At 35.6% G+C, this 25729-nt stretch overlaps 1 protein-coding gene across 9 annotated transcripts in view; it reads left to right on the plus strand.

Annotated features, from left to right (window-relative positions):
* The window catches only part of erc1a (ELKS/RAB6-interacting/CAST family member 1a), a 90288-nt gene extending 64790 nt beyond the window's left edge, over positions 1-25498 (plus strand). For 2 of the 9 annotated variants that reach the window (XM_068217369.2, XM_068217370.2), the window contains 5 exons: positions 6321-6468; positions 6740-6841; positions 14578-14634; positions 21049-21215; positions 24505-25498. In XM_068217369.2, the coding sequence (XP_068073470.1) occupies positions 6321-6468; positions 6740-6841; positions 14578-14604 (277 nt within the window). In that variant the 3' untranslated portion in view covers positions 14605-14634; positions 21049-21215; positions 24505-25498. 9 annotated transcript variants of the gene reach the window in all.
* Positions 25499-25729: the final 231 nt, after the last annotated feature.

The raw sequence follows: 25729 nt of genomic DNA on the forward strand, positions 1-25729 counted from the left end.
CAAAATTATATAAAGATTTTTAAGGCATTATGTGGAATAAAACAGTTTTTTGCACAGTGAAACTGGAGACCCTTTACTTTAAGCAAGTTACACATCCAACATAAACTGTTCCTGAATGACTATATCATCCATCAGTAAATCAAAAGACTTACTAAACGACCAAATCCACTTTGGCTTACATAACAGCATGAAAACAAAAGTGTTATTCATATTGAAAATAAATGATACACAGAAAGCGGGCAACATGACAACACTAGAATACTTCCATCCTGTCGTAATGTATGAGGCTGTCAATGCTCGTTTACATAGTTTCATGTGTCTGCGCACAACATGAGCTCAATGACTGTACGTGCAAGCAGTCAGTAATTAACAAACCACAATAAATCTCTTATTTGGCCCATACCTAGATTTGTTGTGTTACTCACTTGCATTGGGTGAATAAAATCATATACATAGATGCCTGATCAGCAGCTATACATAAGCCATCTGCAATAATTGAACAGTCATTATTGCAGTTAGTAATCACTAACAGTAAAATGCATCTGCGACATTATTTATATGTATCTATGAAAATCTAAATTTGCAATAGGCTTCAGCAGATGATTTTGTTAAGCTTACATTATTTAATAATGGTGCATCTCAATCAACTCCTTTGTTCAGTAGTGAGGAAGTCGGCCAGTGCACTGAAACACCAAACACATCCCTCCATGTAAAGACCCATAATGCATCATGAAAATCACAGATGCTTACTTTGTTTTCTTAACTGATGTTTTGAAATTCATTCATTCATTCATTCATTCATTTTCTTGTCGGCTTAGTCCCTTTACAAATTCTGGGCCGCTACAGCGGAATGAACCGTCAACTCATCCAGCACATTTCCACGCAGCGGATGCCCTTCCAGCCGCAACCCATCTCTGGGAAACATTCGCACACACTCATACACTACAGACAATTTAGCTACACACAGAAACGCCAACTGACCCAGCCAAGGCTCGAACCTGCGACCCAGTGACCTTCTTGCTGTGAGGTGACAGCAATACCTACTGCGCCTCTGCGTCACCATGTTTTGAAATGTGAAACAAAAATCATGAATCAGAACTAAACTGGCCATAGTGTATGAGTGTATAAATGTGAGAGTGTATGGGTGTTTCTCAGTACTGGGTTGCTACTGGAAGGGCATACGCTGCGTAAAACATATGCTGGAATTGTTGATAGTTTATTCCGCTGTGGAGACCTCTGAAACACAGAGATTAATCCTAAAGAAAATGAATGAATGAATGAATGAATGACTCTTCCCGGAGTTCAAAAAATTCAGGAGTCCACAAAATGTTGCAACATTTGTTTGATTTTACGCAAAATTCAGCGATCAACTAGTCAGCAAATTCCAGGGCCCTTGTCTACTGGCAAGATGGTATTAAAGTCGAAATCTCCACTAATACACCCACTGGGTCGCCATCGAAAAAAACTGAATTACAAACAGCTCATATCCAGCCCCGCTGTTTTCATATACTAAATTGATCACATCAGATTGATTATTTGATTGTTTCAAACTGTTAGAAAATATGGCGTTTTACCAGACTCTACTACTTCTGTTCCAGTATATCATAATCATGCATTCCCCCCTCTATCTCTGACACAGTATTCAATATTTGAAGGCTTATAAGTTATAGTCATCATAAAAGGATTTACATGTTAATAAAACATTTGCCTCATTTTCTCAACTAAAAGAGAAGTTTTCTTTTCCCACAACACAATTCTTTCGACATTTACAGATTAGAAATTAAGTCATGCGATACCCAATTTTGAATCGCTGCCAGATGAAAGAAAAGTGTCCAAAACTTTATGATTTTTGGTGTGACATTTTTTTAAATAATAATTATTTTGGGTTTTCACCCTTAATGGACAGGAAGGTATAGAGCATTGACAGGAAAGCATAGAGAGCAGAGAGAAGGAAGGGATCAGCATAGGTCCACGAGGCGGGAATCAAACTCAGGTCGCTGTGAGCACCAGAGTGTATGTGTCGATGCACTAACCTCTACAAACCTCTCTAAAAATTAAAAATATTGCATCTGCCATTTGCATACAAGACACACTTTGTGTTATATAATAAACTTCCAAGATCTTAATAAACAGCTCACAGTTTGAAATCATTAAACAGCCATATTTTCCATTAGATCTCACTCTGCGGTCAGCTTTGGCAAGCCGGAGTGTTAATGATATAAATCAGTTAATACAGAGTAAACATCGCGGTCGAAAAATAGGCTGTAAAACCTTCTGTTCTGAGTATCACGTTTTTTCATGGAGATAATAAATGTGGAGGATGATTCATTCAGCACGTGGCACTATTTCTGTCTGCACACTTGGGAGTCTGTGGAGAAACTGAGAATAAACAAGCTATTTCAGGCCTTCTCAGACTATTATGCACAATCATTTTGACAAAATCCATATTCCGCTGAGGTGTTTTGTACTTGTGAATGCAGACATACTTTAATCTGCTCTGCTGAGCGTTGTAAGACTTCTGGTCATTGTCAATGAGGTCAACCGCTTTCAAGAGCATTTCCATAGTACTCCTGTAAAGTGCAGTTTGACATTGGACTTGAATCCTTTCAACCAGGTTTATTATGGTTTTGAAAATGTAGTTTTGCTCGTTTTCATTTATTATTTTATTGGTATGTTTGTACTTTTTGTGTAATTGTCCATAGTGTTTATGTTTGAAAGAGTGTGTATAATTGTTTCCCAGTAGTGAGTTGCAGCTGGAAGGGCATATGCTGGAATAGTTGCTGATTCATTCCTCTGCGGCGATCCCTGATAAATGAGGGACTAAGCTGAAGGACAATGGATGAATAATAATAATAATAATAATAATAATAATAATAATAATAACGTATAAACAAACATATTATAATAAAAAGTACAAAATATAAGGCATATGCTAATATTAATAACAATTATAATACTACTACTACTACAAAAAATGAATGAAATAATCAAATTATTTCAACCAGTGTTATTAGTGTTTTGCAATTTTATTTTATAGTGTTTTTATATACTTAATTTGAAGTAGTTTATTAAAAGTGTTAAATCTATAATTATACTGCAGGTGATAATAAAATCAATAATATTTAACATTAGAATTAGATTTTTAATAATTTCAGCCATTTATTATAGTTTAGAAAAATATGTTGTATTAATAAATATTGAGCCTAATATGAATGCATTTTAATCTGTGCAAATAGTAATAACATTAAAGTCAGGCTTATTCACAATAATAATAATAATAATAATAATAATAATAATAATAATAATAATAATAATAATAATAATAATGACAATAATAATAATAATAATAATAATAATAATAATAATAATTGCTGTTTTTTTAATACCATTATTACTTAATATATATCTTAATATATATTTTTCATTTATTTACTTTTTTAACAATGATAACAATAATAGTAGGTAGGGCTGCTTTTTTTGACAGATATTGTGATTTCTTTTTGATTTGCGATAATTTTTTTTTGTTAAAGAACCCCTATTATACATTAAAAAGAGTCATATTTTGGTTTTAAAGGGCACCTATGGTGAAAATCTACTTTTCAAGCTGTTTGGACAGACATGTGTGTTGGTATAGTGTATAGACCGTCATATTGGGGAGAAATAAACACACACAGTCCTTTTTTTTCAATTTAATAACATAAAAATAGTGGACCAATTGGAGCGGTTTTCAGACCGACCGCAACCGCGACGTAGGAGTGTGGTCCCCCACCCACCGAATTGATTGCTTTGCGTAGCATGTCCTGGTAGTCACGTGTATAATCATGTCAACAAGACCAGATGTGTTCAAAGCAGTCGGGAATAAAAGTTTGTTCAGTTCGATAGGATAATCAATTATCATCAAATGTGATGAAGAGTAAGTTTCACATGTTTAAAATGTTTCAAAACAGTGCACGTGTGTAATGAAGTACAGTGATTCACTTCAACTTTACTTTATCAGCACAGCCGCGTGTCAATTATAAAAGAAGAGGCTTCAATCCCGGTTTGTGGACGTTAAATCAGGTTTGTTTTGTACATTAACATAACAGATATCCACACAGCAGTAGCCTGTATCCTGTCACATTTGCGTGCAAAAAAAGTGGAAAGCTAAACGCGCTCTGTCTGTCAGTGTGTGTGTCTGTGTGTGTCGGTCTGTATGTGTGTGCACGCGCGTGAACTTTGTACATTGACATTGTTTGTGGGACTTATCTGTACAACAAATGCTCATTGGTAAAGTTCTTACTGTAGTATTTCTCACAAACGCTACATGAGATCTTCTTCCTAAGTCTGTCAGTCTGTTGTCTGATGCAGCCGAGGGAGAAGATTAAGGCGCGCAGAAAGACACGTAGAAACGGTGGGTGGGGCTGACCATCCTTAAGGGTGCAGTACGACTAAATGGCCCCCTGGTGGAAAATGTTAAAAATAGATCTTGTAAAAGGTATAATGAAAAATCTGATGGGTGTTTTGAGGTGAAACTTTACATACACATTCTGAAGATGCAAAACACTTATATTAAATCTGAAAAAAGGGGTAACCTAGGTGCCCTTTAAGGGTCTCCAACAACAGGCTGATATGCATGCAAGGTCAAAAAACACTTTCATTATCTTATAATATGCATTTATTTTACCTAATTATTCCAGCGACTCCCATATGATCACCCTTTGCGATTGGTCAACAGCCTTCAGCGTGAGACAGAATTAAATGCCCACCACGACTTATAAACAATATTTAAGTAGTCAGAGTGCACACTGTATGTGTGAGCATACCTGCCAACACTGTTTTTCCCAGGAGTGTCCAGTACCTATCTACCGCCACAGTCCCGTTTTGTTATTTGTTTACTGGAAAACTCCCGTAATTTCAACCACCCCCTGGTCCTCAACATTTTGGTACAGACTGTGAAACCCCCGGGTCGCCAACATTGGTATATGATCCGATCACATCGGCCGCCCAAAACACGCTTCGTAGTAGTTACTAACACCACAGTAACCGATTTCTCAACAGTGTTATTCAGTCACGTCACCCCAGAATCTAACCTGAACCTAAAATGGAGGAAGAAACTGATCCGTGAACTGTGAAAGTTACTGTAAAGTTCCTGTCGAGCTCTGACAAAGTCCCACACGTCAATAGTCTTTTCTGATCCTTCCTTTAACAAATGACCAACGAATCCCCCGTTGTAAGAGTGTAGATTACTAAAGCACTCTTCAGAAAAATTAGGGCTATAATGCTGAGGTATTTTTACAAAAATAATCCTCAATCACATACTCTTCAATTTCATCATTGGGTATGGAAAATAACACTAACTTTCCCTCACACTTCCAGTAATATCCAGATGAGCACAACGTCTTCATGACTTGAAACAACCGGGATCTGCTATAGTGTTTGTGGGCAGGGCTGTAGATTTAAATTTTCCCGGCTTTGTGCGTGCAACAATTGGGAGGGGCTTAAGTTTTGTATCGATGTCACGCCGAAACAGCTAGACTCATTATCAAGATGACTGATTTTAAGCTCTATGTATCGAATCTTTTTTAAACAAATCAATAGTTTTAAACACTGTCCACTTTCGAATTTAAGCCTTAGCTGGATATTTTACTTCACGTAGAGCTGTGTTACACACTACATGGCAGGTCATTCTCAAAAACCCATAATAGGGGGTCTTTAGGCTTCAGCTCAATCACACTCCTTTTATAGCCGCCTGTGGTACTTTTTTAGGTGCTGGTTGTTGTATTTCCTCATGCTGGAAAAAAAATCTGTGACAGCTCTTACAATTACCTGTTTTTGTTCGGTGTCTTTGCATTTGAAATTAAAATATTCCCACATAATACTGACGTACTGTTTTTCTTTGATATTAATAAAACTATTAATCCTTTTGAAGCAGCACACGCCATCATCCCACTCGTCTGCACTTTCCTGTTTGATTGTTTTTTTATTGTGGGAATTCCGCATAGTTCTGTTGCACAATTCTGGCCGAACGAAAGTGTGCTCAACCGATTGGCTAGTAATACTGTTGCACAAAGACGACGGTCATGCATTTGCTCTGGGTGGGGGAAATTTAAAAAATATATTCATTTCGCAGCCACTTGCGATAATAAACTTGCTAATCGCAACATTTTAAAAAGCGATTGATTTCAATTAATATCTCTAGTAGTGGTAGATTTCTTCAAAATCTTTTTCAAATTTTCACTTTTTTTCAAATCTTTACAAAACTCTTTTTTGCTACTATAATCCTAAAGATTTACTCGATGATAATATGTTTCTAACCTGGTTTGATCAACTGTAATCCACAGACAAGAGGCTCTTCTGGCTGCCATAAGTGAGAAGGATGCTAACATCGCCTTGCTGGAGCTCTCTTCATCTAAAAAGAAGAAAACACAGGAAGAAGTGGCTCAGCTGCGAAGAGAAAAGGACCGTTTGGTGCAGCAGCTCAAACAGCAGGTACGGCCTGCGTCACCGAGCGGATCTGACTGTCCTCAAGATTACTTTGTTTATCTGAGTTCTGTCAACAATAACAGAAGTTGCAGAAAAACCTAAAAGACTTAGACAAAATACATCTTTGTTTTGACTGCTGCACTTTTATGTCTATAAACAAGGTCTATTGATGTGCTTTTTTTAATTGATCTTTTCTTGACCCCAAATCAACCCATGTTTTCATCCGTTTTTACCCTCCCAATCTTTCCTTACATCTGTGCCTCCTCTTTTCTCCTAGACACAGAACCGCATGAAGCTCATGGCGGATAATTATGATGATGGATACTTGAAAACACCACCTGACCAGACCAATCACAAACCTCCGAAATCACCTGATCAGGTCATAATCCAGTCCTCTGCAAACATCAGCAAAAGGGACAGTTCACCTCGAAAAAAATCCTGTTACATTTACTCATTCTCATAATATGCCCAACTTTTACAAAACATGAGTACTGCTTTGTCCAGAATCTGGACCTGTTTACACCTGGTCACTTTGTGCATTTTCTCTGATCGAATAGCTTTCTGGTTTGGGAAAATGGTTATATTTACATTTGACTACAGAAATGTGTCGATTATATGATTCCAATCTTTAAACGCCACACTATATGCACATTTAACTACGCTATGATTGGTAAAGCATCAGATACACTGCATTTTATTTCATTATATGAAACATAAGCTATACCGTATATATTATTAGGGATACAAATCATTTTGGATTTAGGCTACAGGAAGCTTTGTTCTTCACCTGTGTCCCAGTAAAATATCAGTGCACAGCGCTAATGAAAAGCTAAATGAAGCATCTATCTTTGTCGTACAGACACAGTTGAAGTGAGAATTATTAGTCCCCCTTTGAATTTTATTTTATTTTTTAAATATTTCCTAAATTATGTTTACCAAAGCAAGGACATTTTCACAGTATGTCTAATAATATTTTTTTCTTCTGGAGAAAGGCGTTTTTTTAATTTTTATTTTGGCTAGAATAAAATCAGTTTTTAATTTATTAAAAGCCATTTTAAGGTCAAAATGATTAGCCCCTTTAAACTATATTATTTTCGATATTCTACAGAACAAACCATCAATATACAATAACTTGCCTAATTACCCTAACCTGCCTAGTAAGCCTAATTAAACTACTTACGCCTTTAAATGTCACTTTAAGCTGTATAGAAGTGTCTTGAAAAATATCTAGTCAAATATTATTTACTGTCATCATGGCAAAGGTAAAATAAATCAGTTAATAGAAATTAGTTATTAAAATGATTATGTTTAGAAATGTGTTGAAAAAAAATCTCTCAGAAACAGGGGCCTAATAATTCAGGGGGGTTAATAATTCTGACTTCAACTGTGTGCAAGACACCATTCAGAACTGTAAAGAATTGATATTAATTTGTGTATAACCTACTCTCCCAAAAACTATGCCCCTTTTAAACAAACTAAACACTCTACTTTTCTATTATTTTCCCTCTCCATTCACAGAGATAGGCTAGTACAGTTGTGTGATGCATCTCTGTTGTGAAAGCTGCCATTTGATATTCACTTAACATTCTAATTGTATCTCTTAAAGATTACCCCTAGTGCACTGTTCAGATGTACTACCCTTTTGTTATGTTAGGAATAAAAACATCCACTGAAATAAACTGCAGTAAAAATGCATCAGATGAATATTTTTTTCTAATTTTTTTGCATAAATCTGTTAATCAGCCTCAGTCCTGATCAAAACTACTAAATAGTCTTAAAAATTACAGGTTTTTAAACTCTTTAATTGCCAAATTCACAAATGATGTCACTGATTTGGTGGAAAAAAACCAACACAAAATGATGTATTTTCAATATAAAAAGTAATTGTAGACTGGATTTTTTGACCTTTTATCACAGCCTTGGACATATGAAAGATTAATAACAAATGGCATTGATGCATTGATAGATTTTATATTTTTCTTCATAATTTACTGTTGGTGGCTGTTTTTCCCCATTGACTTCCATTATAACCACATGATGGTGCATAAATACAGTCTTTGTTTTTATTTACTTCATTTAGTTCTGGCTGTATATTTTGATTTTTACAACACATCAAGGTAAGCGTGTAAAGGTCACTCTTACACACTCACAGACACACATACACACACTTTATTTTGCTGTTTTACGCCATATAAACACAGAAAGTAAGCTTTTTTTGCACAGGCCTATAATAGTTCTAACTGATGATCAACAGTAAAAATTACAAATTTTACCCATTCCCAACAGGGAAAACCACCAACAATCAAAAATGCAAGATTATATAGTGTCATGGTTTTGTAATAAAAAAAAGTGGTTATAATGAAAGTCAATGGGGCAAAAACAATGCATCAAAGGCTATGCTGTTTCACACGTCAAAGACTTTCATTCATTAATTTTCTTTTCGGCTTAGTCCCTTTATTAATCTGAAATCACCACAGCGTAATGAACCGTCAGTTTATCCAGTTTTTAAGCAGTGGATGCCCTTCCTTTCTTTACACTACGAACACTTTTGCCTTCCCAATTCACCAGTACCGCATGTCTTTGGACTTGTGGGGGAAACTGGAGCACTCGGAGGAAACCCACAGGAACACAGGGAGAACATGCACATACATAGAAACACCAACTGACCCAGCCATGGCTCGAACCAGCGACCTGGTTGCTGTGAGGCGAACATGCTACCCACTGTGCCACCATGCCTCAAAGACTTTGATAAAAGGTAATAAAAATAAATCCAGTCCACAATTACTTTTTATGTTAAAATACATCATTTTGAGTTTTTTTCCCCACCAAATCAGTTACATCATTTATGAATTTGACAATTACAGAGTTAAAATCCTGGAATTTTATAAGCAATTTAGTAGTTTTTATCAGGACAAAGGATGATTAACAAATGGCCCATAAAAAAAAAAGAAATAAAATTAAACAAATCAAACATCCTAAACCATCATCTATGTGTTGCGTGCTGCATTTATGCTGTTATATTTGAATATGTAATAAAGCCAATAACACTCGATCACATGTTTATTTATTTATTTTTTTACATTTTATGAGAAGAAAAAATTACATTTGTGGTTTCAACAACCAGATGCCCTGAGACAAGTTTTTTTCTAGAATGCATGCCAGGCCACCTCCTGAATTGGTTAGAGTGACATGATTAATATCTTTTTAATGATCAGATAGCTTCCCGATAAGAAAAAACTTGTGACCAGGTGTAAACAGCTACATATTTTAGTGTCTGAAATATGCTGTGACTTTAATATTTAAATTTTTGAATGTCAGTATTTATAGTGCATTTTCCACACAGCGCTAGTTACATTTTTTTTGTTTGTAGGCTTGACATTTATAAGAAATGTCACAATTATTTGTTCATTAGTTTTATACTAATATAGAAGAAAATGTGAACTTTAAAAAAATTTGGATTTTGCTCCTTCTAGTGACAACATGCTTATTGTTATAACGTAACCCTTTTGTTTCTGATTTCTTCAAATTAATTTGTTTTCGCCAGTTCCTGAAAATTGGACTGATTTGAGTGGATATCAAAGCAGATCATCTTTAGACCATTTTGGCAGGAAAATTGTTGATTAGTCAAACCATTGTTAAATAATCTGCAAACAACAAGCTCATTAAATTGCACAAGAGGCTTTGTTTTTTTTGGTGTCAGTGTTGGGTGTGTCTTATAACAATCATTACTTGAGGTTAGTTGCACAGATTTGGCTCAGCGCAACAGAGGTCAGGGTTCTTGCAATAATTTGCCACAAAATCTTTTCTCTTTGGATTTGTAGCTTATAAAATACAACGCCAAATCAGAAAAAGTTGTGACAGTATGGAAAATGCTAATAAAAAAGCAAGTAATGATTTCTAAATGTATTTTGATTTAAATTTCATTGCAGACAATATGAACGCAAAATATTCATTTCATTCGTAAACATACTTCCTTTCCTGTCAGTCAAATCTGCAACACATTCCCAAAAAAAGTTGGCACAGGAGCAATTTAGGTCTAGTATTCATTCACTTTTTTCAGCTTAGTCCCTTTTTTATTAATCTGGGGTCACCACTGCGGAAAGAAACTGGCAACTTTTGCAGCATATGTTTTACACAGCGGATGCCCTTCCAACTGCAATCGATCACTGGGAAACAACCATACACACTCATTCACACACACACACTAAGGACAGTTTTAGCTTACCCAATTCACCTGTTCCGCATGTCTTTAGACTTGTGGGGGAAACCAGAGCACCCGAAGGAAATCTATGCGGATGTAGGGAGAACATGTAAACTCCACACAGAAACGCTAACTGACCCAGCCGAGGCTTGAACCAGTGACCTTTTTGCTGTGAGGGGACAGCACAACCTACGGCAACCACCACGTCTCCCATAATTTAGGTCTATTAATACGGATAAATTGGTTAAATAGTGATGTGATCTGAAACATGTCATGTCAACAGGTGATTGTAATTATGATTTGGTACAAAAGCAGCATCCGAGAAAGGTCTAGTCCTTTAGGAGCAAAGATGGGCAGAGGATCACTAGTTTGCCAACAAACACACAAGAAAATGATTGAAATGTTTATAAACAATGTTCCTCAAAGAAAGACATTTGGATATTTCACCTTCAACAGTGCATAACATAATTAAAAGATTTAAGCAATCTGGAGGAATTTCAGCTCGTAAAGGACAAGGGTGCAAACCGAAGCTGCGTGATCTCTGATCTCTCATGTGGCACTTCATTAAGAATAGTCATTATTCATTTATAAGCGACATCACCAAATAGCTCCGGACTACTTAGGCAAACCTTTGTCAAGTACCACAATATTTAGGTACATTCACAAATGTCCGTTAAAACTGTACTGTGCCAAAAGGAAGCCCTATGTTAACAGTGTCCTGAAGAGCGGTTGACTTATTTGTGCTCTGAGGCATCTAGGATGAACTGTCACACAGTGGAAAAGTGTACTGTGGTCAGAGGAATCAGTATTTTAGGTATTTTAGGGAATAATGGACGTTGTGTGCTTCTGACTAAATAAGAAAATGATTGTCCAGACTGTTGCCAGCAACAAGTCCAAAAGGCCGGGTCTGTCATGATGTGGCCTTTTGTCAGTGGTAACTTGCGCTTCTGTGATGGCGCTATTAATTCTGAAAAGTACATGGAGATTTTGGAACACAACATGCTGCCTTCTTTTCCAGGGACGTTTATGCATATTTCAACAAGAAACCACATTCTGCACACATTACAAAGTCCCAGCTGCAGAGGAAGAGGATGCAGGTACTTGACTGGCTTGCCCGTCCTGACCTGCCTCCAATTAAGAATGTGTGGAGCATTTTAACGTGCAAAAACCCACAACAAAGACCACATACTGTTGCCTAAGTTAAGACTTGTTTGCAGGAAAAAAGGAACAAAATTACATCTGAAACACTTCATCACTTGGTTTCTTCAGTCCCTAAATGTATTTTAAGTGTTGTGAAAAGGAATGGCAGCATTACAAAGAAGTAAATGCTTTACTGTTGAAAAGTGTTGCAAGAACCAAAATTGGAACGTGTTCTTAAAAAAAGAACAATAAAAAATCATGAGAAACACATTAAATAATGTTTGCCATATTGTCTGCAATAAAATACAAGTCATAGTAAATTTAGATATTACTACTTTCTTTTTTTATTTTTGTTTTCCATACTGTCCCAAGTTTTTCTGATTTGGGGTTGTAGCTTTGCTGGTCTTGATAGAGTCAGAGGTCAGTGATAAGTTATGCCATTCTCAGCCTTCTCAACTTTTTGTTGACTACTTGTAAAAAAAAAAAAAAACTTTTTAAAACTTTTCATACAGGGTGTTAGATTAGGGCATAGGGATGAGCCCTTGTAAATGGAAAGTGCTGTCCGACACCCGAAGTGTCTATTTTTACCGCTTTGAAATCAAACTTTTTGAAGGGCCCTTCAAAGTGGCAGTCTTGAGCAATTTGGTTTAGAACGACACCTTAACATGGCAGCCATAATTGTTTTCACTCATTTGGAAGGCTATAATTCCCATTTGGAATTTACATACAAGTACAACCAAATCATCTTCAGCAAATGCAATAAAAAATGGTCAAATTCAAAGGTGCAATATGTAAGATTGACACCCTATGGTTGAAATAGGTACTGTCAAAGTGCCTTTAAGGGAAGTTATTTCACTCGGCGGCCATCTTCAAAACGACTCTCGGGCAGTATGCTCAGGCATTCTGTTTGAATGGGAAAACATCAAATTCTACAAAACTCCTTGCCAAGATTACGAATAACCAGTAAAATTAAACAACAACTGTCTATTTAGGATTATTTCGAAATGTTCATATCACACAAAATGTGCAAAAACTCATGTCTGGTCTGAGCCCCCCCCTTGGAGAATTGTCAATCTATAGCGATCACTGATTGGATCCTGTACTTGAATCAGAGCTTTATTTGCCATATAGCAACCGCTGATTGGCTCCAGTACTAGAAGGCGGGGCTTCATTCCCAATATTGACAGTTACACTTTTCCTTTTTCAAAATTATACAAGTGACATATCTTATGTATTCTATAGTCTTTGGTATTGTACTCCTAATTCAAAATACTTTTTTACCCAGCCTCCCCTCTGATAACTCCACGCAAATGCAGGTTGCCAGATTGACAACACCAACCAGACCAAGCGTGCCTGACTATCAAGCTAACACAGTGTCCTAACTACAATCCATGACACGACCGAAGTATTATTTTCCATGTTAAAAATAATTTTTGTTCTAAACATTAGTCTTTTAGAAACAGCTTTTATTTCTCGCTTCTAAATGGCTAAATTTAAATATTTCTCGTGTTGTTGGCCAAGGACACATACATTAAAAGCCTTCATGACAGAAATGAAATAGACAGTTTTCCACCAAGGCCGCCCTGGGTACTGAAATATAATTGGGTAAACTGGCAGTGGGCTGGTTATAGAGACCAAAACAAAGACAGACATTCCGGCACAGAAAGCACTTTTTCAAAGAAGAATAACTGACTTTAGCAATGTTTTTCAGAAACACAAATATGTTATAAACATTGTTAAATATCTGCAAACATAGTATGGTATGTATATGCTTTAGAGGTGAAAAACGTACATACAGCACCTTTAAGCTGTTTAGTCAAACAATTCTTGAATAACGTCCAAAACTAGATCAATAAAAAGCTCACCAAAGTAGACATGAGCCTGGATCATTACAAAGCCATGGTCACTTACACTAACCACAGCACATCAATTTGGTAACAGAGCCACTTATTGCTGATAAACCATTAACCATACTAGTAGTGACTGTATTCATAATATGATTTTTCAGCCATTAAATCGCCTGTTGTCTGATCATCCCTGCTATGCTTTGCTCCTCATCTGCCTTTGATGTGTTTGGCCCCTTTATTACAGCTTGCAGCTATATTTATGAATGATATTATACATGTATTCACTTATGTAATTTATAGTAAGGTGTGACTTGTTTTCTAGAACAAATTGTAAATGATAACAGTGTGTTCATTTTTGGTGAACTGTTCCTTTAAATTAGTTTACTACAGTCATCAGCTCTTTTTGTTTTGTTCAGTTTCAATTCAATATGGCTGAATAGGAAATAATAGTACCATTGCTGTATTTTGCTTATCTCATATTCATAGGAGCTTAAACTTGACAGCAAGCCGAAGAAAGACAAATTGGAGGTGTGGTCAGTTTCATACTCATTAATAAAACATTAAATAGCGGAAACTGAATTGGAAATGAACGCGCTGTTGTCCGTTTCCATTACAGTCATGTTATCGTAAATAACGTGAAGCTGCTCTCACCTCCAATGCAACTGCCATCATTTCCTTTTTACTGCCTTCATATTGATCATGACTTCTCAACCCTATGGATTTTATTCTTATTCATGACTGTAGAAACTGTCCCTAAGCGCAGATCCAGGATCAACGTTGTAATGCTATTATTTACGTCAAATACATTGAAAGCTGATCTTGCGTTTGCGCTTACAGGTCGCTTCTACTTGGATTTCTTCGCATACTAACCTGATCTTTTTTCCCATGCTGCACTTGGCTAAACCCTTGCCATCTCTTAACCAATAGGATGATGAGGAGGGCATTTGGGCATAGCCTCACTGGCAGCCATTTTGTTTTAGAAGGGTGAGCATTTCTTTGATGGACATGTAAAAAAGCCAATCTCAGCTGCCCTGTTCCTTCCCATGTGCCATCAAATCCTGCCTGTCTCGCTGTGCCTGCTGGAGATCATTGACCATTTCTTAGCAGTGCTTTTTTAATAGCATATGTATTTTTCATATTTCAGATGACAGTTGTTTTGATTGAAGACATACATATATGTGATTTATTTATGATCACACCGCTATGAAATGGTCTAGAAATCTCATTTACCCTGGTTTTGATTTTTCCCTTCCCTTTTTTGAGCCTGTTATGTCTTTGTATGTTTTTGTGGTTAAATGTAATCCCAGATGGTGCATTTAGGCTGTCGATTTTCTACACACACTCTGCCACCCTGCCTTCACACAGAAAAAGCTCTTTTGAAACCTTATGGTTAATATACTTAAAAAGGTTTTTACATTATTTTTGTATAAGGAGCATCTACAAAAATTAAATGTAAATGTAAAGTACATGTAATACAAATGTCTAACGCAAAACATTCAAAAATCATATTTGAAATTAATATTTTACCGATACTCAGTAACCTCTAGCCCATGCTGATTTCTGGAGAACTCCAAACCTGACATACCCAGTCAAGCATCACTCACGCACCGGGCCGAGATCCCCATTATTGCAAACAGAAACAGCCGAAGCTGTTCAGGACTAATTACACAGACTATTTATCCACCTCTCAAACACACACACATGGCTGAGTCTTCTTTAAATGTATGTAAAACGCTGACAACAGAGGCGCGGATCTAAGCTCAGGATTATTAGAAAGGTCAGACAAGCAACGGTCACAATCAGTAGTGATGGTGAAATTAAGCTTTCTGAACCAGTGAAGCGTTCGGCTCAATTGTATCGGAAAAAGGTTAGTTACCCGAAGCTATCTAAATCCGAGCTCGATGAGGATCACTTCTGGATAAAGTTTGGGAAAGCACTGTGTTGCAATAATGTCAAATGTTCACAACTGACCAACTCATTCATGTAGGAATACAACAACAGTAAACAACAACAAATTACTCAATTACTGTAGTTTAGATATGTTACATTACACCACCGATACCTAGTAAAATCCAAGGTATTCAAAAGAATTTACATTTATCGTGTCCCAACTGGACCTTTACCCACCCTCTCGTTCCAAACTCAGGTCTAACCAGCGATTCCTGCATGGGAGGCGAATGCTCTTGGAGGAAGCTATGAGAGTGATGCTTTCAGGCTGCACTCCCCAGCTGGCCTCAGTTATACACTATACTACGATATTCTGTGGTTTTCTTTTAAGATTGTAAAAGATATGCTAATACACTTTAGCATGGTTCAGAAACTTTTTACTATAAATTAGTATTGTATTTTAGTTTAATTACTGGTGTGTGGGATCGGTGAAGTGTTTTGAAACATTAGAAATGTATGTAATTGAAGCCTAATCTCTCGCTATACACTTTACTAAACCATGAGGGTGTTTAAACCTTTGAATCAAAATTTGAAGCAGTCACATGGGTATAAGCGAAAATGAAGCTTCGGACGTCAGTGGTCACGTGATTATGGCAAAACGAATCAAGCTCCGCTACACTGCTTTACTGCGAGATGTATCGTTTTTTTGATACATACTTCAAAGCGTGAACCATGTATCAAAGGTGAACACGTCGTAATGTTCAAAAACAGTATAACAAGACTCAGCCGTGTGTGTGTTTGAGAGATGTATAAAAAGTCTGTGTAATTAGTCCTGAACAGCTTCAGGTGTGTCTTTTTGCACACTATGGGATCTAGGTCAGGTGTGTGAGTGGTGCATGACTGGATATGTAGTTTTTTTGCTGGTAGATTTGTAGTTCTACAGTGATCTGCATGAGCTAGATCGCTGGTAACTGTGACAAATACAATAAAATATAAATGTAATATAAGTAGAATATAAATGTTTATTATTAGAATATAAACATTTATTTTAAAAAATCTGTAAAAAAAAGAAAATGAAGTTTAGTAAAATGCATTTATGAACTATATCAGCTTTCATTCAAAGACTGTTTTTTTTCTTTTTTTTTTTCTTTTTACCTAAGAAATACTTTCATTTGAAAAGGATTCATTAAATTGATCAAATGCAGCAGTAAAATATATTTATAACGTTACAGAATCAGGTTTTGTTTATAAAATAATCTTGAAAACATGTTTTTTTACACAAAACTATTAAGCAGCTAAACTGTTTTCCAAATTGAAAACAATAAAAAATGTGAGCTCTAAATCAGCGTAATAAATCTATTAAAAAGCACAATAATAACATTTCTGACGGATCACATGAAGATGAAAACTGGAATAATGACTGCTAAAACTTAATCAAGCCACTCGTTTTCCTACTTGCCTAAAGTTAAATAGTTGACTTTTACTATTTTTGAATCCATTCAGCTGATCTCTTTTCTTTGATTTTCATATTTAAAGCTTGACTCTTCTCTAGTTACATTGTGTAATAAGACAGATGAAAATTAAAGATGTTGTTTTCTAGGCATGTCTACGATATGGCTAGGAACTATACTCTCATTCTGGCGTAATAATCAGGGAACTTTGCTGCTGTACCACGGCTGCAGCAGGCACAATTCTAACTGGTGTTGCAAGTGTAAGGCATGGTGCAGAGACTATATTTTTCAGATGCTGCATAAAATAATTGTGCCTGCTGCAGCCGTGGTATGGCAACAAATCTTCTTTATCATTACCTAAATGACAGTATCATTCTTAATTTTTCTGTCGGTCTTAGTACATCATGTGTCCACAGAAGAGTCGAGCTTTAAATATGAAAATTATTAATAATCTTTGATCATTTTTGTGTGAGATGCTAATGGTCTAATCTGATACAACGATGTATGCTAAGCTAAAAGTGCTCCCATCAGACACAGAGGGCTCTATTTTGACGGGCCATGCGCAAAATGGAAAGCGCAGGGCACAAACGCATTCAGGGTGTGTCAGAATCTATATGTGCTAATATAAGGACGGGAAAATCCGTTTTGCGTCATGGTGCATGGTCTAAAAGGGTTAAGTTTATTTTCTTAATGAGTAATAGGTGTGTTTTGAGAATAAACCAATCAGAGTCTCATCTCCCATTCCCTTTAAGAGCCAGTTGCATCGCGCCATAAGCGTATTTGCTATTTACATGACGTAAAGTAAGTTCACTTTCGCTTTTGCTCTCTTGGATAGGGAAACCTTTACGCACAGACATCAATTAGCCCATAAATAATTAACTTTGTTAAGCGCAAAGTTTCTGAATTTGAATTTCTAAATTCAGTTCTGGCAAACTAATAAATTAACTATAACAACGAAGTGTGCTCAAAATACTGAGTTATTTACAAATATACCTGCTATGCCCCATACGGTCTAAAACCCTAAAAAATCTAAGCTTGTTTTTAATTAAACAAATATAAATATGGATACAATAAATAATACTGTTAATAATAGTAACATTATACAAAAGCAAATTGAATGAACTGAAAAAGCCTCCCGAGATGCAGGATTCAAGGCAGTGGTTTTTAAATTCATGTAGGCTAGAAAATAATATGTTTTGTAATATTTGAATTCTTTATATATTTATATATATATATATATATATATATATATATATATATATATATATATATATATATATATATATATATATATATATATATATATATATATATATATATATATATATATCCTTAATATTTTAATTCTTTTTCATATGTAAAGATATTTCTACATCTTGTGTGTAAGCAAGGCGCACAACTAACGGACTTTACACCGGGTTTGTTCTGGTCTAAAGAACAGACTATTACAGTTTCTCAAAAAAGCAACGCACCAAAACACTCCTGCTTTTTTAGACCAGAACGCCTATGGGCGCACATATAAGCGCAAATGCATTTGCTATTTAAAAAGCATGGCGCAACACCTCAAAATGACCCTTGCGCCGAGCTGACAGTAGCAAATAACATTTGCGTCAGGCCTTGCGGCTCATTGCGCCGGGTGTATGATAGGGCCCAGAGATTGGCTGAATGGATCCAAAAAAGGTAAAACTCTACTGTAAATTTGTAAATACTGTTAATATGCGAGCAGCTAACGGGGAGTGTTTTTTATGTTCTGGGATGATTTCTGCAGTGTAAGGTCAATAGGAGCTCTAAACCAACTTATTTATGAAAGAAAAAGGACCAACACTAATTGTTACCTCATAAGAATAATTCAATAAAAATGGAAGAACAGGACCTCAAATTTTGTTTTAGATTTACTACATCTTTTTAGTAATGATTATAAAAATGTTTTCCAAACCCTGCAGGCATTATTAAAAATGAAAACTGAGTTGGTCTAAAGATTTCTGCACCAGATTTCTGTCAGGTCCCACTACCATCAAGAAAATGAAGGAATAAATGAAATGAACTAATTACTGTTCATCAGCATTTACCTAAACCAGTGCGGTCTAGAAGCAATAAAATATGAACAAATAAACTAAAATCACATTATAAGACAATGAGAATCACTGAAGTCACATCCAGACATGATTGTAATAATGATTGTTGCCCTTTCATTAAAACAAACAACAAAAAAGTTTAACAAGACAGTAAAGCAAAATCTAGTATTCAACAATTTGCCAGATTTCGTGATTCATGTGTGTTTTTCATTTGTTTACACATTTGTTTGCATTATGGATTATTGAGCTCTCCTCAGACAACTTCTTACTTTAAATAAATAGCTAAGCTAAAAAAAAAATACTTTTTACTTAATAATACTTAAAAATAAAAAAGCTAATTTTTTTATACAGAAATTACAGCAATGAATTATTCTCCTTTAAATTTTTTAATCATTTTTTTTACCTGATTCCCAAGTGCTGTTTAACAGAGAAGTTTTTTTTTCAGACTACTTAAACAATTTTAATAAAAGTTTTCTAATAACAAATTTTTTTTGTCTTTATCATAATGATTGTTGATAATATTTTACAATTCAGCTTAAAATGCTATCCCAGCAGGCACAGGACGTCATCATGACGTCAGATTGACATTATACCCCAACGTTATGGGACATTGCATTTTGTTTAGAAATGAAAATTGGGTTGACATCAGAACCCAACATCAGACCAATGTCAATGTTCAACATAGGACAGATGTTGCATTTTGGTCACTTTCCAACAACCTAAAAATAATAAAATATCAATGTCTAATGTCTAATAGACATTGTGTGGACATTGCCAACATGACGTTTGTCAGACATTGGATTTTGGTTGCCAAACCTGACAAATTAATGTCAGTATTTGACATCATTATGATTAATTATGATTAAGATGTTGGCTCGACATTAGATTTTGATCACTTTCCAACACAACCTAAAATCAACAAAATATCAGCGTCATTTCACATTGTTAGTGGATGTCTAAATAACATTGTCCTTAGACCCTGGCGACCTAAATGTAACTTAACATTAATGTCTTGTGACATTGTGTGTCTGCTGGGATGTACTGGCTTAACTAGGTTAATTAAGTTAACTAGGCATGTTAAATAAATTAGACAAGTCATTGGACAACAGTGGTTTGTTCTGCAGCAAATCGGGGACAAAAATAAATCTTAATTGGTCTAACACTATTGACTGTAGCAGATTTTACATTTATTTTTACATTGTTTTGTTCAAGCCAAGTGAAAAAAATAATACTTTCATCAGATGAAAAATAAAATACTCAGAAAATTTGTTCAGTGTAACATCTCTTGGGAAATATTTAAAAAAGAATTAAGATTTCACAGGAGGTCTAAAAATATTGTCTTTAACTGTATGAATTTTATCTATGCTGGCTGGTCGTGTAAATTACAGCACAAAAAAATACTGTTAATTATTAGGTATTTTGTACTAGAAAACAAGTACACTAAAAAAAATCCTGGTTGACTTAAGTACCTTTATGAGTTCATTAAACTTTGAATATTACTGTATGTTAAACTGACTTAAAACAGATTGTGTAACTTATAAAACTTAGTTAGAACATAATTAGCTTAATTTAATAAGTTACAAGAAACTAAAAACATATGCTGTCAGGACTAATTGATCATATATTTTTACAGTGTACTATCAAACTACTAAAAAAATCAAGAAAGTATCAAGAGTCCAGATCAAGGTCTAATAATGCAATTTAAATGTAGAAATAAACAGATAAAACACCTGAATCATGAGCTATGGACAACTGTTAATTATTATAAGATATCACGTCTTGTCTGGTCATGTCTACAAACGCATGTGTTTGCATGCCAACATCTGTTGTGTCTTTTAAAAGTGCCACGCAAAAATGATGTGCTTGGATAATGAAAAATAAACGATATCAAGATAAAGTCTGCAGATGCATGAGAACAGACTGTGTGTGTTTCCCATGATCCTCTGCTGTGTGGTGGTGACGGTGTGTGTGTGTGTTTTCTATAGATAAGATCTGGACGGAGAGTGACGGTGCGCAGGAGCTCTACACTGGCCACCTGATTACCCCATTCAACTACCCATAAACCCTTCTGACACATTAACACATCATCAGCCTACATCATCACACCAGTAACCAGGAACCACGGCCAGTGAAACACACACACACTTCACAGGTAACGTCTAGATGTGCTGTAGGCATTTGTGAAGGAATTTTTTCATTTTTGCAGCATTTGACTATTGAGCATTTGACTATTATTGCCTTTAAGGGAGAATTCTTCATTCATTCATTCATTCATTTTCCTTCGTCTTAGACCTTTATTAATCGCCACAGTGGAATGAACTGGCAACTATTCCGGCATATGTTTTCGCAATGGATGCCCTTCCAGCCGCAACCCAGTACTGGAAAACACCCATACACTCTCGTATCCACACCCACACTCATACACTATGGGCAATTTGATTTATTCAATTCACCTATATCGCATGTCTTTAGACCAGGGGTGGGCAAACTCGGTCCTGGAGGGCCGGTGTCCAGCACAGTTTAGCTCCAACTCTAATCAAACACACCTGCTTATAGATTTCTAGGGATCTTGAAGACACTGATTAGCATGTTCAGGTGTGTTTGATTCGTGTTGAAGCTAAACTATGCAGGACACCGGCCCTCCAGGACCGAGTTTGCCCACCCCTGCTTTAGACTGTGGAGGATACCGGATGAAACCCGCGTTAACATTAGGATAACATGCAAACTCCACAAAGAAATGCCAACTGGCCCTGTCAGGACTCGAACCACAGACTTTCTTGCTGTGAGGCAACAGTGCTAACCACTGAGCCACCTGAAAATTCACCAATAAAATCTTCTCAGTGTAAATGTTCTCACCATTATTTGTACACCCAAACATATGAGTTTCTTTAATCTATTGCACACACACAGATATTTTGAAAAATGCTGGAAACCAGTAGCCATTTACTGTAATTTCATAGTAGGGAAGAAAATTGCATGGAAGTCCATGGCGAACACTGCAATATTTATTTTGTATTCAGCTAAAGAAGAATTACACAATCAGTTTTTTAACAAATGGAGGGTGAGAAAATGACGACTGATTTTTATTTTGGATGAATTTTCCCTTTAAGCAATTACAAACTAAATGCTATTCTAAGTAATATTATTATTTAAGATTAATATTTAATGTTAATAAAAATAGATGCCCATTTGTGCCATAAGAGAAAAAATACTTTTTACATTTTGATTGAATTGCAATAATGTGCATCTTTTCTAAAGCTGCTTAAACTTCAATTGAACTGAAATAAATCATTACAAATTTAAAATAATTTAGACATAAAAAGTTAAGATTCTGACATAATAGTAATATTTTGTGTTATTGAAGCCCATTTTTGCCAAAAAAGAACAAATATTGCATATTGGTAAAACATAACCTGCAATAAAAGTCAGGATTGTGAAAAACAACAAGGGCCTACTCACACTATGCTATACGAACCGTGCCCAGGCCAAGAGGTGTGCTTAAGCAATTTAATGGATGATTATTAAATCCATAGGAAACAGTCCCTTAAAAGTCACGTCTGGCTATCAGTTTCGGGCTTTGGCGCGTTTTGCACTCACACACAAGCGTACTACGCCAAAGCTCAAAATTGGATTTAAATGGATTTAAAAATCATTCTTACTGTTCAGTGAATGCAAACTGTTGCAGTTTATTAAAGATGCAAACCCCTCACTGCACAACAGCTGCACCTTCAGGCAAACCTCCTAATTCCTGCAGCACGAGTACTATATGGTTGTTTATGAGCGTCAAAAGTGGCTGATCCGTTCGGCGAAATATTTGACTGCATGTCACTGCTTATCAAACGACTTAAACAATATTACTAAAGCAATCTCCACTGTGCTGAGCGAGAGAGCTTTTTTTAATCGATGATTCATTGAGAGCGCTTCGATGAATCATCGATCACCTAATCGTGCCCAGGCCCTGAATGTAATGTGAGTGCGGGCTGTCGGGGGAGACCGAAGGGGGTACAAGCGTGCTTTTCCCCGGTTCAAGGCAACTGTACATAGTGTAAGCCCTAAGACACTAACAGGGAAAAAAAAAAAATCAAACAAAAAAAATGTATTATTATGATTTTTATACAATCTTTTTTTTTTTAATTTGCTTTTCATTTTTAACTTTTTTAAATGCAATAGTTATACTTTTCACTTTTAGAAATATGCTGTTTTTGTTGATTTTGTGGCTATATAACTGGTATGATTATGATATTTAAAAAAAGTTTCATTCATACTTATTGCATTGGACAACGATTCAAATTTTTTAACACAATTAACTCTACAATAAATCTAAATTAACTTTTCGGAATTATTATTTGCAAAATGTAATAACGTACATTACTACTCTACACTACACAATAGCAGTGTCTACTTATGGACAAACCAGTGAACTGATGACATTGTTATACTAAAACCCCTCAGCCAAAGTCCATCATCAAAGTGGTTCAGTATTATTATCTTCCAGAACTTGCACTGTCGAAGAGCGATTTTGTTCTCTTTAAACATTAGATGGAATCGGTGCTTTATTCGCAAATGTTTTTAAGCAACATTTAAGTTATGCCCATACGTCTAATTTGAATCTTAAGGAAAATAATTTTTTCTCAAAAAACATAATTCTAAAAGTGCCGTTGAATTTAAATTTGCCGTGGATGTTGGTAATAAGCAAAGAATGTGAACAAATGTAATTTGTTTACAAATTAAGTTATGTGGAATAAAATTAAATGATGCTGGGAAAAAGAATTGAACACATGAAGAAAGGGAGGTAAAGAAAAGCAGACAACAGCAGAAATCTTTCAGTAATTCTTCAGCAACCCTCTTCCCTTAAATGAATATTAGCTGGTTCAGTCCAACATCTACATTAGCAGGACGATGAAGATGAAACCAGGGTGGACATTTAAGCAAGACAATGATCCAAAACACAGCTTAGGACACTTAAAAGGTTTTAGAAAAAGAAAATCAAGCTGTGAAATGGCCCAGCCAATCACCTGACTTTAATCCAATAAAAAAACACAAATTAAAGATCAGATTTGATAGACGAGACCCACAGAACCATCAAGATTTTTGAAGCCTGTGAAAAACTCACACCTGAGCAATTCATGTGACTTGACTCTCCGTATGAGAGGTGTTTTTAAGCTGCCATAACCAAAAAAAGCCGTTTATATAAAGTATTAAATACATTTCAGTAGTTCAGTACTTTCTCCTTCTCATTTTTTAGATCATTGTTTTGTTTTATTTTTATGTTTGTATTGTTTGGTTTTTTACTAAAATCTGGTTCAATTTCATGTCAACAGCTCCTTTAGAAATATTAATCCCCGGAAAAATCTCATGTCCAATACTTATTTTCCCCGCTGTATGCATATGATCCTGCATATGATCTGGATGACACACCTGTAACTGTTTTTGTCTTTCAGTGGGATCCTGGGACGGTGAGTCAGTGTGGAGCTGCAGCTTTTTGGACCTCCAGAACCAAACTGGCCATAATGGACCCTCCTCCACTGTCTCTCTGCCCTCATCCAAACTAAACCGGAGCCCTCAAAGAGCCTGCAAACGTCCGCGGTCCTAATACTGGTGCAGCACAGAAAATATGCAGTGTTAGTCGAGTCGTGAATGCAACTTTAATTTCGTTTTCTTGATATGTCATCATGGTTGAGTAAAAACAGATTTAGAATGTTAACCTGATCAATGGGTGGTGCTATATAAACATAACTGAATGCCAAACTGTTGTTAACAATATTAAAAAAAGTGTTATGCTACTTTAAAACTGCGCTCAGTATTAAGACTGTCGGACCCTAGGTAGTGTCTTGCAATGGTTACCCTACCCCTTTATTAAAAAAAAACATTTAGGACACCTTCAAGAGCATGACGTAAACATTTTAGATAGTGGTGCGTCTATTTTGTCAAACCTGATGCTAAGTCAGAGGAGAAAATCAGGTTTTGTGTGTCCTTTAATTCCAGCTGCTATAAGGATTAGATATAAAACATCTGTGGAAAAAAAAGTGCTCAAGAAGGAGTCCATCGAGGGGGTTGTGCAAGAAATTACAGTGAGACTAGTTGTTTTTCTAGCAGCTCTTAGACAGGACATTGTAGGCTCCCCGAATATCTTCATATTATGTCCTGATAACCAGTTTCTGAGAGCTCATTGCTGGTTTTATGTACTCTCATAAACGTGGATATCATTGTGTCTCTCTCTCTCTCTCAAAGTGGATTTTTTTATGTTGCATTTGTGGCCTAGTGTCTTCGTGTATTAAAACTACAATAAAAAAAGGAAAGTCCACTAAAAAAAAACAACAAAAAAAAGATTAAAGAAAAGAAATGAAAATAGATGATCAAATCTTATAAAAGACACGGGTATGGGTGTTCTGAATTTGTATAAATGTGTATGTATATAAATCTGTATTATCAGTGTTTTCACTCTCCGAATTTTTCTTTTACTGCTTTTGTTGTTGTCTAATACACTTCAAATGTATACATAAATACACTACCCGACAAAATTCTTGACACTTATCCAAGTTTTAGTTTCTAGTTGATCATTTGGTATTTGAAGTGGCTTATATGAAAGACAAAGGCCTCTAGATCACGCTTATTCTACCAAAACTTTTGCTTAAACAAATCTTTTTTCATTTATTCATTCATTCA

The sequence above is a fragment of the Danio rerio genome, chromosome 25, assembly GCF_049306965.1.
Source record: "Danio rerio strain Tuebingen ecotype United States chromosome 25, GRCz12tu, whole genome shotgun sequence".
In the NCBI taxonomy this organism is placed as follows: domain Eukaryota; kingdom Metazoa; phylum Chordata; class Actinopteri; order Cypriniformes; family Danionidae; genus Danio; species Danio rerio.